Genomic DNA, 14077 nt, shown 5'->3' with positions numbered 1-14077 from the left:
TGTTTGATGTTTGTGGAATCAAATATCTTGATAATCCAGTTGTACTCTGCTCTGGGAAGACCTCGCCCAGAGCACTGTATTCACTTCTGAGTATGATTTTCTAAGAAAAGTGATGGGTTGGATGATGGTGACTTGGACAATGACAATGAATTTGGTCCACAAAACAGGAAAGACGAAAATAACCAGGGATGTTTAGCCTGTGGAGGAGAAGACTTGGGAGATAACGTGATAGCTGTTGTCCAGATAAAGGACTATCCCTTAGAAGAAGGTTTAGATTTGATATACTTGGGTCTCAAATGCCAGAACTAGGAAGAGTGGATATAAGTTTTTGAGAGAAAGGATCCATGGGATCTTGGGAGGTTTTCAAATGGGAGTTGGATGACTACCTATTGGGGATGTAGAAATTCTTGGTCAGTTACAAGTTAAACTCTATAGCTACCAAATTCCCTTCTAAACCCCAAGAATCTGTGATTCTGTGTACCAGGTGAATAGAAGAAAGCTCTATATAACAGGCTATTGTTTGGCCCAGTCCTTTTTATAAAAGTGGATCAAGAGATCGCATTCAGCCCCCGATGGCATACACAATGGAGTTGGAATTTCAACAAATATTCTATGGATGATAACTGATTTATACTCACAAGGCTTCAGTTGAACACCAGTAAGTAATCCCTTCTCAGAAATGGGGCAAAAGACACGAGGTAACCTTTTTAAAATCCTTTTCCACTTTATTTGAAATCTTTTACATGCCACAAATTTACATGAAAATAGCACATTCAATATTTGATTTGATACTTTGAACACAAAGATCCAGTTGCAAAATACAAGTGTAAAACCAAATGCACAGATGGAGTCATTAAAATTGAGGAATTTGTCACTCACTTGTAAACAGGTTCTGTTTCCTGCTGTTAATAATATAGCACCTTATCACATGATAAACCAGGACTCTTTGAGCCTCCTTAAATTGTAACACTGTTGACATCTCAAGTCTCTTCTTAAATCACCCTATGATGAATGGACACAATTTTTTTTTTTTTTTTTTTGGTAAAAGTCACATACACAAAGGAATAGTGATAAATCAAGCGACCAGTTTCACTCCACTTAAATCAACACTATTGACAATCATTGTACAAGAATCACAAGTCTGACATGATCATATATGCTATAAGGGAAGATACCCGAGTGAGTGAACATACCTGAGACTAACTACTCAGGTGAATATTCTCACAGTCACCAAGGCTTTTGTGTCTCATTAAAATTTCGGTAAAAAGATATATCCCCCTCCCCCACCATCTTTAAGTGGAATTCCAGCTTCCACTTCAAAGGACAAACTTCAAAAACTGAACTTATGTCCTAATGGCATTGCGCTACATTACTTAATTGTCATAGAGCTAATTAGCAATGCCTGGTTTAACAATGATTCTCGGTACACTGATGAAATTTGAAGCAGTGGGACTGCTGAGGAAAAAAAAAAAAGGTTCCTTGACCTCATGATAACAACATAAAATTCTACATGAGTGTTTTTCTAAAAGAGCTTGAAAAAATATGATAATTAAGTCTAAATTGATCTCCCTCTGTCACATCTACAGTTTTTAAATTTCCATTCATGTCTAGTATTCTGCAGATCTCAGATAGTTCTAATTCTCTGGCCTCAATGAGATCAATGACTGGTACAACTGTCTTTTCCTCAGACCCTCCTCATCTCCACCCTTTTACTGTCAATAAAAAAAAAGTGGGGAGAAAATAGGAGTGTCAAAAGGTCGATGCCACTGAAAACAATGGATATCGACTTTTCCATTTATTTCAACAGCAGAAAGGTCAATGTCTCCCTTGCTTCATGTTTTATGGCTGAAATGGCCAGGATCCTGCTGCTAACAGCAACAATGTTAATCATCTTGCCTCATCCATTAACTTTTTTTATTATTATTCCCAGCAATTTTCAAATCCTAAAAGCAGCAAGTAAAAATGGGGACAGGAAGAAAAGAAAGTCTGCTATCAGAACTTAATACAAGAAATAAGGATTTTCCATTTTGAGTTTCCTCTACTTCTAAAAGAACTAATTCTCCCCCCGCCCCCAGTTTTTCTTTTCTCTTCCCCACTAAAATAAGGCCCGAGGCAGTGTCCTATTCTTATTAATCATTACTTCTCTGACCACATTCCAATTGGTTTCTATGGAAATCATCTGCTTGTGCATCTAATCAAACAAGGAGTGTTTAGCTGACATCACAGAACTAAGATGCTTGCTTTTCTTCAATATCAAATCTTAAATCCATTTATTTTAAAACTTGCTCTTCTCTGAGTAGTATTGGTCTCAGTTTACAACGAAATCACTTCAAAGCAAATTTAATAATCTTCCATCAAATACGCACGTGCATGCGCACATACACACACACACATACACACACTGTACACACGTTTTCATTTTGAGCAAGATTCTGCTCCTAAGCATCCTCTCTGAAAACTGTCTTGGCACTCACTGTGGCAGCTTCTTACCCTTTACACCCCAGGGATCACCTTTTCTCAGTCATTTACCCTGTGAACTGGCAGCTGCAGGGCATCTCACTGCCAACAGCAAGACACAAGTCCCAGCATGAAGCAGTTAAGGGAGATTGACGATTTGAAAAATCAGCACTGCAAGGCGAGACCAAGATGTTTTTTTAAAAGGGGAATTGAATTTGTTATAGGTCACATTTCTATCGCATAAGGAACCCGAGCAATGCAGTGTGAGGCCGATGCTTTTTCCTTACCATCCTTTAAGATGCTGATCTGAATTCCGTGCCTCAGATGAGGGAGAAGCCAATTTAGATCAGGTTTCCAAGGTTCTTTACAAGTCACTACTGAAATGGGTCCCAAATAAAAGTTCTGAAACAAGGAACCTGAATCAGGATCTGCCCTCAACACTCTAGCTTCCTATCAGGATGCCCTTGAATAACAAAGGGCATCTAAATGCAGAGGAACAAAAAGATCTGTTGCCTCTCCTTATCATTTTAGTCTTAAAAAGAGACATGGACTATCATGCTATCAAATCAAAATGCTTCATTTATCAAAAAATAAAAATAAAAAATCATGGATTTAGACCTGGAAGTAGAATCTACTTTACAGCAAAAAAAATACTAGTAGAATCCCCTTATTTTTACACTTAAGGGAAATAAGGCCCAGGTGGATATAAATAAGTTGTCCAAGGTCACAAGGGTAGTAAGTTGCAGAGCCAGGATTTAGATCCTCAAGCTCCAAATCAAACACATTTCCCATGGCACCATGCTGCTTCCCATGGAGTGGGAAGAATATTTAATCAAGCTTCTCTGAGCCTGAACATAAAATTAATTTTAATCAAATTTAAAAACCTCTTTCCCCCTTTCTCTCGAGCAGAATGGGAAAGCAAAGGGCCCTTAAATGCACAAACTTTCTTTGGCTGAAAATTTCCATGTCACCCAGCCTGAAGCAGCTAGGACCCAGAGGCTCTAATCCCTCTTGTGAGCTCTTGAGCAGCACAATGATGAGCAATGTGCTACTCAGAAACAAAACAAAACAAAACACAACCAGAGATGCCACAATGACACCAAACCTTTGGATAAAAAGTAGGGAAATCTAAAGTAGATCCTCTTTTGGAAGTAGGAGATAGCAAATAAAATTTTAAAAGGGGTGGGGGGAGGAGAAAGTATGCTCAATCTATTTCACCTCCACCCCACTTCCCAGCACCCCCATAATAAAAGAAAAACACACACACACACACAATAAAACTCATTTTGGAGCTTTAATGCTGACCAGGCTCTAAGTCCCATGCTTTTCTCAGCTCAGAACATATGGTACTATGCTTAATAGCCCAGCTCTGCCAATTGGGGACTATTAGGGTGGGTTCTTTTCCCAGTGTAAATGCTGCAGAATATAAATTGTAATTAACACCGGTGCCAAAATAGCACTTAGAGAAAATAAGCACATTATTAACATCTGGTGAATCCTGTCTCGAGTGCAGAAGCAGCGGAAATTCTCACTCTAAGTAAAAGGATTGTTGCAGGGACACTAAAAATATCAGGTCTACAGTTTTGGTGTCTCTTTTCACAGCAATTTTCATTTCCATCTACTACTGATACCCCCTCTCTGCCGAGGGGCTGCCCTTTTCCCAGTCCTGTTTATTAGTATAAATTATGTTACTGTTTAAAATTGCTTGCTCATGAGAATAGAATAGCTAGGCCCCAGTCATAAAGATACAATCATATTCTTCTAATAAATTCCTAGGGAAGGCATAACCCCTTGGTTTTACTATAAGCAGCAACCTTCTGATTAAAAGAAAACTAAAGAAAAAAATCATCACCTTAAGAGCCTGCAACACTCAAAGGACTACATGTGAGTGGGACTAACCTGTGAAAGAACCAATTCTTTGGGGCGACAAGCTTGCATGTTTAACAGGTTGCACCTGCCTATTTTCTTTGGCAGCTGGATCTTCCAGGAGGGAGAAAACAGGAGCAGCAATTTTCCTCACGATTCAGGTCCACTGGGCCAGAACTAACTCTATGATGGTAAAGGAAAAAGCCTCACTTTCGATATGAAGGGGTCAGCATTGCAGCATTACTACAGTACTCCCTCCCCCATATTCTCCCTTTCAATCAGATTGCTACTAGATTTGGGGGGAAAAAAATTCAGATCACCATTCTTGTCATGGTCTAGACCTTGTTCCCCAGAGTTCTGATCAACTTTATTCTACTGCCTATAGTTCTTGAAAGGATATGGCGGGCCTAGAGAGGCATCATCTGCAAGGAAAAGGCAGCATCTACTATGTCATCTTTGCAAACAAGTACAATTCATTTTGTCAGATACAGAAAGGAGAAGCCTGAGGAAACCAGTTGCACAAATGATGGCAGAAAACTCCTAATTCTAATATATTCCTCTCTATAAGATAAAAGTAGAAAACAGAGTCTAGTCCACACTGGACATAAACAGTCCCGTTATACTATGGGGCACCTATTTCACACTAAGAACATAATCTCAAATTCCCTTAAAAGTAAAAGTTTCCAAATGTCTTCCTCTTCTCTAAACTAGGTGCACTATCAGAAGGAGGATGTGGATAGGAAGATTTCTCCTGGGCCATTCCTCTTGGAGAAAGGAGAAAACCAATGAAAATATTTGCCTATTTTAAGAAATGGAGGGAGAAATGATAAATGTCTTTATCAGTAATCTTTAGTTCTTTAGTAGCAAGGTGAAGTGCAGGACAAAAACATCACAGAATGGTGCTTATGTTAAGAGGTGAATCACTTTGGAAAAATCAAAGAAAGGGCTATTGCAGAGGTTGTTTAAATGTACTCAGATTTGCACAGTCATAAATCAGACCATACACACATAGATGTGGACATGTAGCACAGATAAGGCTGCACCACAGCATAATTATATAGTGAATGACAAAGACAGGACAAACAAGTCTGACAGCCTTGATCCAAAAAGGTAGAAAAAAGAGAAGGTGAAAGCTTGCAGGAGATATGGTGTAAGCAGGTCACTCTCCTTCCTCCTGGGCCCTTCCAATAGCGATGGACACCACCCCACTGGAAACAATTCTGAGAAGTAAAACCTAGAGAAAGCACTTTTAGCTATGACATTGTTGCAATGAAAACACTGCTCGGATGAGGTTGAGATGGCACATCTGGAAGCTCTGTGTTTCTTCAGGAAGCCCTTTGGAAATATTGCACCAAACAGATGTGTAACAGATCTAGGGGTACTAAAGAACCTAAAAGTCTAGAATCAAAAGCATTTCTATTTACCAGTGAGTGGTACAGACAACAAGGAGATGATGTCCACAAGACACTATAACAATTAAAGAGGGGAGATCTCACCACCATACAACCTGATTTAGTCCTTTACATTTTAGTAAACAGTGGCTAACTTTTGAAAAAGCTGTGTTTTATTTCAAAAGCACAAAATAATATGAAAAGGTTAACCAGGTCAATATTAAGAGCATAAAATGCTTTTTTTTTTTTTTTGGTTCCAATACTTTGTAACTCTATTTAAATTAAATACACACAGATACACATACACACACTATATTTTTCAAAACACTCTACAAAATTTCTAAAAATTATCCAGTGTAATTAATTATATAGTGTAAATTCATATTGTTTAGGTAAAAAGACAAGGCTGCTTCATCTGAGAGGTAGCCATTATCCTGTGGGTTAAATCAACATAGAGTTGAGAAGGGTCTAGCCTATTTCCACAACCCTGTATAGAGTAACTAAGTAAATAATTAAGAGTAACCCATGACCTTATTTAACTGATATGTGATAATTAAAATATCTGATACATAATTGAATTAAAATACATGTTTCAATTGGATAAATGTCTAAAATTTGGAACCTCACAAGTTAAAAAGTCAATTTAAGAAGTCAAGTTTGTTATAGGCATTAGCTCTAACTGGCAAGTTAGAATAGTAGTAATAAAACAAGCAGTAATTGAGGATTTGCATAACAGTAACGGAAAAATGACTCAATGTGTAGCATCTGTGATCTGAGTGGGTTGGATAGGCAATGGGTTTTGAGAACACTGGTACTTCTTGGGAAATGTTCTATTTTTATGGAAACTGTTGTTGGATTATAGGCTGCAATAATCTTTGTCAGTTCTAGGATTTTCTTGTATGTTATCTTTAAGAGCTAAATGATAGTTATTTGGGGTTTGTAAGTTCACTGTGAATTTTAGAAAATTGGAATATTTGAGAATTTCCCTTCATACCGAACATAGAAGCTGGGATCTGTGACTTTGGGAGTGACATGTGGGGAGCACCTCTCAGTTACACCATTTCCAAGAGAACATTAGCAAGGTCAAATCTATTGAAGAAGGAACTGAGGATCTATTCATGTGTGTAATAGCTCTTTCTTTAGAGGTGAGATGTCCAGTTGGAGTAAGATATATAGAAAACTTTAATACTGAGAATTCTGACAAGGAAAGAGACTTGGAAAAGTAAAGGAACTAGAGAAAATTCATTTCCTGCTTTTCCTCATAAGACATCACAGTTGGAAAACATGTGTTTGGAGTTTTTGGTAGTTATTGTTTTTAAATCAGTCTTATAATTTGGTCCTAATAGTGCATGTGTAGAATGAGGTGCGAGTGCCTGATAGTGAAAAGGCAACAGTGTCTTTTCTCTCTGGATTTTAATTTTTTCATTGTTAGGCAATTCCTTTCCACTTCATCTTCTGAATGGGCAGACAGCAGGAAAGCATTTTGATAGGGGAATACAATGATTTGGTACCATCTATCAGCTAACTACAATGAGAACTGTACTTGGTAATATTGTAGTTTTCTATGGACTACTCATTACCTTCAAGAAATTTGAGATGAAAAGTATAATTCATTATTCTCACCTAGCTCCAGTCAAAAGGATGAGTTCTTAAGAAGGGGGCAGCTGTGGTTAAAAGAATTATCCTCTCATACCATTTCAAAGCACACCACAAATGACAATAAACTAATACGAGGGAGCATCCTAGTATTCCAGCTGCCTGTACAAATACACTACGGCATTATGTTTCAATGGCATCCCTATTTTTAATGCTCTACCTAAAGCAAATATTAAGAGAGTTGAATGTAACAAATGAAGTATTTGCAAATTAGGTAAGTTAGATTAGCAACTGACTATTGCCCATGATTTTCGATTTCTGTGGGCACCTTCTATTACTATGTTGAAATACTTATTGAAATTCCAAAGGAAGTCATGGCTGACCTGGACCTGATCACCTATACTAGCCTAAACAGAACTCACCTTAGAAGACCATTACTAATCCATCTGTCTTCTTTTGGAGAGTAATAGATTCCACCATATACCAACTAGGACTCCAAAGGGTTTCTAAAGCCCTGGGAGCAAAGCCCTAAGCTATTAATTAAGTCACCAACCACACCTAGTTGAGTTTCACTGCTGAGTCCACTAGCAAATGTAATCAGAATGGCTGCTGCTATTTTTCTTCATTTGAGCAGAGTTGATGACTGATTCTCTACATTATCTTCTGGACCTATGTGATTCTTTCAGTACCTACTTCCTATATGATCTGGCTGATAGCTCAGCATGAGTTTACTGTTATAGACCCTTTGCTTCCCTGTGTTACATATGCTCTATTCTACATATCAAACATAGACCATGGATTTGTCAATTTTTGATCTTCTAGGAATTAGCTCTAATTTTTACAGCAAATTGGATAATAAGACTCACAGACATGATTGATAAATTCAAACTCTATAAAGAAAGAATCATAGCTCAATTTATGTGCAAGAGTCCATTATCCATCAGTACGCTGGAATGTCTTACACCTTGTAAACAAATCCACTCAAGAGTGGACATGGGAAAAATCTTTAACTGCCATCACTAAGCCCTTCATTTGTGGACCAAAGACTACCTTAAAACTTCCACTAAAGAACATAAAAACACAGTACTCTGTTCCAGTGGTACAAATCCAAGAAACCTAGGAGGTCTACTTATTATGATTAAGGACAAGGTTAAGGACTAAAAAGAAGAGAAAGAATTGGGCTGGAAAAGACAAGTTATGGTCTACAAGCAAGGACTTATTTATACAGAAAGAGTTGATTATTCTTTTATTTACCCAACTAAATCCTTGTCCCACTCCTCAGTTTTTCCCTAATTGAGAAAAGATAAATAAGGGTAAAGCTGCCTACTAATAAAGGGTAGGATGCAACAACAGATGTCATCAAGAATGAAAACATTCTGAATTCTTAGGTTTCCTAAAAAAGACGGTTACATGGCCTAAGATTCCTATTCACACTATGGTTATCTAGTCTAAAAGTCAAATAGATCACATCATCCACTTCCAGCAAAAAAATATTCATTTATGATTCACTGTTTCCATTTAATGATATCACGGGACAAGAACTAGATCATAACTTCAGTCTAATTCCAATTTTTAACATCTATTTTAATCACATCCATCCTTCAATTCATGTGGGGACACCTTAGCTTACTGCATCTGCTACTGAAAGTTCAAAAAACCTGAGGTCAGAATGAAAGCCCCTAGCTTCTAAAAACCTCATGTGCAATGCATATTTTAAAATGATCAAGAACAGAAATAAGCAGTCTCCTAGACATCCCCTCAAAATTAGAAAGTCTCACTATCAGATCTAAAGAGGCTTTGCTGGTTGTTATTTTTAGTACTTTATGGAGTCCTATTGGAAAGAGGTCATATACAAGTCAAGAACAGTTAATGACATCAGATACCTCCTCTTTTACTACTCCAAGTTTAGTCCTACCGTCCACTAAATGCACAAAAGACATCAAGGATTCAGATATCATTCCACCCCTTCATTATGAAAGAGAATCTCAATCCTAGTGTGACATAGCAGTGAGATGTTACACAACAAGATATGTCAGAGCCTTTGTAATTAGGATCAGCAGAGATGTCTCTTAACATAGCAATGGATCTCATCAAGAATCTGGCAGCAGAAAATAGTACCATGAATTTTTCAAGACAAATATATGTGCAAAATATTCTATAGGAGAACATTCCTTAATTGGTCTAGTCATTTCATCCTGTATGCTGAAGAATCCCATCTTCTTGAGCAAACCTTTGGCAAAAACAGCCATTTACAAGTTATTTGGCTTAGGTCCCATATCAGATAACAAGTGAAACTGCCATCACCACAGGAGGGATCTTCAAATACCCCTTTGGGGGCCCAAACTATAGTGCAGTACTGCTGACTTCTGTGGTGCTGTCCAAATATACGCTCCTCTCTGTCAGTCCCTTGCTGCATCATGGCAGTCTATTTGCTCAAAGTGACCTAGGATATGGTCTATCCATTAGGGTGAGAACACAATAAGTGAAGACTGCTGGAATGAGCAGTTTCTCTACACATCTGAAGCTACCTCCGGGTGTCCATTGTAGATAGGAGATTGGACTTGGCAGACCCATACCATTCACCAGAGTTTGACCTGTGATTATCTCTTTTCATACCTAACCTTATTATGACAGCATTTCAAATATGTGGCCAACCTTGAGCAACTCTATACAATGACTGTGAGGACGATTTTATTTTCCAGATGATTCATGTAAAGTAGCACTGAAGCTTCAGAATAGCTACTGAAATTAGCAACGTTTGCCTATGGATCAAGATGGAAGACCTCAAGTGATCTATTACAGCTATTAAAGCTATACGGCATCTTTTAAAAAGAGACATCATGTCCAGGATAAAGACTCATTCCATGACGAGAAACTCTAATGCGCTATTACACCCGCTTGACAGCATCTCATCAACCTCCCCTAAAAATGGTGCCCTGGTAATTAATCTCGACTCTACGTCGTGCTACAAAGCATTCAGGTCTGAAGTGCAATCGGCACTATGTTTAGAGCTTGACCTGATGTAAAGGAAAAGGTCGTTCTTTCTATCCGGGACATATTGGCTGTGCAGCTCACCATCTTCAATCAATGCAAGGTAGGTTCAATCCTCCATACCAGATTCTATGTATCAAGGAGAGACTAACTTGTATCCCCAGAGCAGAGTCTCTCAAGGGAAGTAAGGAAACATAAGTGAGCTGCTCGCTTGTGTTCTACCCACATCTATCTCCGTTCATACCTGGCTCCTCAACACGTAAGCCATTTTCTGCCACCCCTGAAGAATGGCTCTGAAGAGTTTCATTTTTAGATGATTCTCTGGAAGAAGCACTGAAATGTTTGTCTTCACACAACAAGAAGACTTCAGATACCCACTACAGTGAAACAAGGCATTGGGTAAATTTCATGATGGCACCAATCTTTATGAGTGTTTATGCCTATCAAGACACATACCGCTGTAAAGTCATTTAATTCTGGGTGCCATTTTAAATCAAATTCAAAGGTACCTTTATGGCTTGAAAGAATTCAAGAAAAACAATAACAAATAAAATGATGCCCACCAGTACTGACAAGTCTGAAGGTAATATGTTACATTGCGCATCATTTGTTGGCTAGAACTGAAACAGTCCGAGCATTCTGGCATACTCTAGAAATGGAAGACAAAGGAACTTTAACCTGGGCAAAGACTGAATTTGGGTTTCCTGAGACCGAGAATAAAGTTACCCAAAAACTTTCCTATTTTTAAGGATCCAAGTTACTCGGTATCCCCAGAAGCATAGTAAGGTAGAAAAGATGGAACACTTTCAGGAAGATGACTTCAAGAAGACCCTGGGACATCTGTTAAACAGTCCTTTTATAAAAAATGCTTTGTAAAACACTTAATTGGGTCAATAATACTCATATGGTAGGAATCAAAGTTTCAAAACGGGAAAATGAAGAATCACAACTTGCCTTGAAATAGTTAATATATGAATTATATCTTGATCCCTGGGAGGAAGAGGATGTGTAGCCAGGCAGGAGCACAGGAGAATTAGAAAGCTTATTTGATAAACACTGCAATCTCTACAATGTGAGTAATAAGAGGAAAAGGTTGGTTTGTCTGACAGGATTTTTGAGGGTGGGTCACCAGAGATATTGGCAGATAAATGAAAGGGAGGTACAGCTGAGAGAGGAAATGGAAAAATGGGATCAGGAGCTGGATAAGTAATATAGAGTAATAAAGTGTCTTGAGCAAGAAAATAAGGCTTTAAACATGATGATGAAGGACACAGACAAAGGAATGGTTACAGGAGAAGCAAAACTTCAATCAAAAGTTGAAGGCAGAGGCTGTGAGGCGTCAGGCATCCACCAGTGACTGTCAGCCAGCCATTACAAGGTAAATACCAGGCATTATGGGAGGAGAAACAAGCTCACTTTAATTATGAGCTAGTATAGAAGTTAAAATGGGTGATATATCATGTTGTTGACTTAAGTGTTGCTACAAAACCTGGCTAAACAAGGAGGAAAGCCTGGGACACCAGGAAAAACAGGCAAAAGAAATTATCCAGAGTAATGATTCACTTAAGTCCCTGTTAAGTTACAAGTTGGTGAATTCTTCTTGGAGGGAATGCCTACAACATATCATTGATGGTCTCTGACAAGAAGATAGGAACAAAAATGGGTGAAAACACCCTCCCTGGTATTAGCAGCTACAAGGGTAAAAGAAATCAGAGGCAGCTACAGATTAAACACTGCAAAATCAAGCTGTTCCCATCAATACTACAATCACCCCTGAACCTCTTCCCACCTTCCAGTGTTTTCTTGGGCTTGAAATCTGCTATCCAGGTAGTAGCTCCAGGTATTTTGCCATTGTTTTCCCTGCGTTGCTGTAAAGTATTAGATCCCACACAAGAAATGTAGCAACTCTACACATCTAATGGCAAAGGAGATGCTTCTTCTCAGTCTCAGAGGACTACAGCAACTAAATCTTGACTGAAGAACTATCATGCTCCTTGCCTGAGACAAAATGGAAATCAATGTTGGTTTCCTGGCATTCCAGTCCGTCTTCAGGCCTTCTGTGCATATATATGCTGAGACTTCTAGTACCGAGTGCCCTCCAGTCAAAGCAGCAACAAAAGAAGAGCTACCCCAAGGCAGCCAGGGCCCCCGTAATTTGATGGTACCTTGCTAGAGATAAAGTAGCAACTTCTATGTTTTGGACTAAGTCCTCATTTTTCCTCCAGGCTGCTTTCCTTCAGCTGCTAAATGTCTTTTTTCAGGAATTCTCCCCAGACTATTCCGAGGATTCCACTGTTACTTTTTCCACATGCTGCCATGAGAATAGAGTGTGTCCAGCCCCTTTCTACTTTGTCTCAGGGCAGCCTAAAGACGTAAAACTCCCTTTCCCGGGACAGTACACTGTTCCCAAGCTGCTGCAAGGAGAGAGAACCCCTCCCATCACTGTCTCAGATAGGTCTCAAGACTCAAGTACCCCTGGCAAAAACTGGTCTTGAGCTTCCTTCGAGATTTAAATGGAGTCAGAGGTGGAGATGAGTGAAATACAAGGGTGCACATGCTATGAGGAGGCAGAATTTGCTCTTGGGCTCTCTGATGCAGTCTTGTGCCTGTGACACGAAGTGAAGGAATAAAGTTACTCAATACACAAACTCTTCAGAAGGCTCAAGTGTTCCGAAGGTCAAAAGTAGGGAGGGGCAAGGGCTAACAGTGCAAATGGCTGAATGTGGAGACCACGGCAGTGTTCATATAAAAGTTTGCTGAAAGAAAGATTACAGTACACTGGTCTTTGAAACGAGTCAATAGATTACATCACTCATAGAGATGTTATCCTGATATATTTTTTCATGTGCAAGTACACACATGGTACCTCATGCCTGGGTACAAAGCACCACATCTATTTTAACTAAATGAGTCCTCCCCTTTTAAGGCTGCCCACTTCACTCTCCTCAAGTAATCCTGTTAACATTTAACTCTCAATATAAATCTCACCAAAGCAACAAGTAGTCACAAAGAAAGTGTCTAAAAGAGGAAAGGTTACAAAAGGTATTGCGCTAAGCACACACAAAAGCCCTAGTGAAACATATTGAATGGAATGTAGTGTGATGAAGAGGGAATATTTTCTCTCCTTTTACATTACAAACCAAAGAATTGATATCCACCATAAGGAAACAGCCAAACCACTCTGATGGGCTTTTCAGCAGAGTACTGGAGAGCACAAGCAGCAGCAGCAGAATAACCCAATGACAACATTCACATGCCCTTGGAAATGTCCAGTCTCATCTGACTCTGTGGTGGAATTGGACTGTAGTGATTCTAAAGCATCCGATAAGGCAGCTATAAGCTGAAGGAGTTGGTGAGGGATGAAAAGAATCAAGTTCAGGCTAAAGGAAAATGATTTCACCTGTTGATGCAGACCATTCCATTTCCTGATGGAGCCATCACCACCACAAGTTTGGGGGTTCTTCAGCTACTCTGCTTTTGAACAAGGTAATTTCATCCAGATGCATCATGGGGACATCTCTGATGACATCAGTCAAGCCCTCGTGGAGCAAGGGGAAAATAACGACATTTAGTGCTGGACGCTCTGCCTGGAAACTAAATAAAAAAACAAGTTATTAGCCAGGGAAGGACAATATGAACTAATTTTAAAATATGAAGACAAAGGTGGGGAGGAATACAACGAAGAGACTGGAAAGAGAAACTGATTTAGCCAGGCAACAGGTAAAAGCATTGAATCACCTTTGAACTTCCTTCTCAAGTGTCTCATGGCTCAATCT

General features: G+C 39.0%; 1 protein-coding gene across 5 annotated transcripts in view; it reads right to left on the bottom strand.

Annotated features, from left to right (window-relative positions):
- Window positions 1–699: 699 nt before the first annotated feature.
- The window catches only part of FBXL18 (F-box and leucine rich repeat protein 18), a 74410-nt gene continuing 61032 nt past the window's right edge, over window positions 700–14077 (bottom strand). The window contains exons 5-6 of one of the 5 annotated variants that reach the window (XM_012542836.3): window positions 13702–13895; window positions 700–12907 (exon numbers count right to left, since the gene is read on the bottom strand). In XM_012542836.3, the coding sequence (XP_012398290.2) occupies window positions 13739–13895 (157 nt within the window). In that variant the 3' untranslated portion in view covers window positions 700–12907; window positions 13702–13738. Of the gene's footprint in view, window positions 13896–14077 lie in introns of all 5 variants that reach the window. The other 4 variants (XM_031940731.1, XM_023497502.2, XM_031940736.1 and 1 more) reach the window with 4 other exon arrangements.

Source organism: Sarcophilus harrisii, chromosome 1 (assembly GCF_902635505.1).
Source record: "Sarcophilus harrisii chromosome 1, mSarHar1.11, whole genome shotgun sequence".
Taxonomy (NCBI): domain Eukaryota; kingdom Metazoa; phylum Chordata; class Mammalia; order Dasyuromorphia; family Dasyuridae; genus Sarcophilus; species Sarcophilus harrisii.
This window is presented reverse-complemented; position numbering and strand designations above follow the sequence as displayed.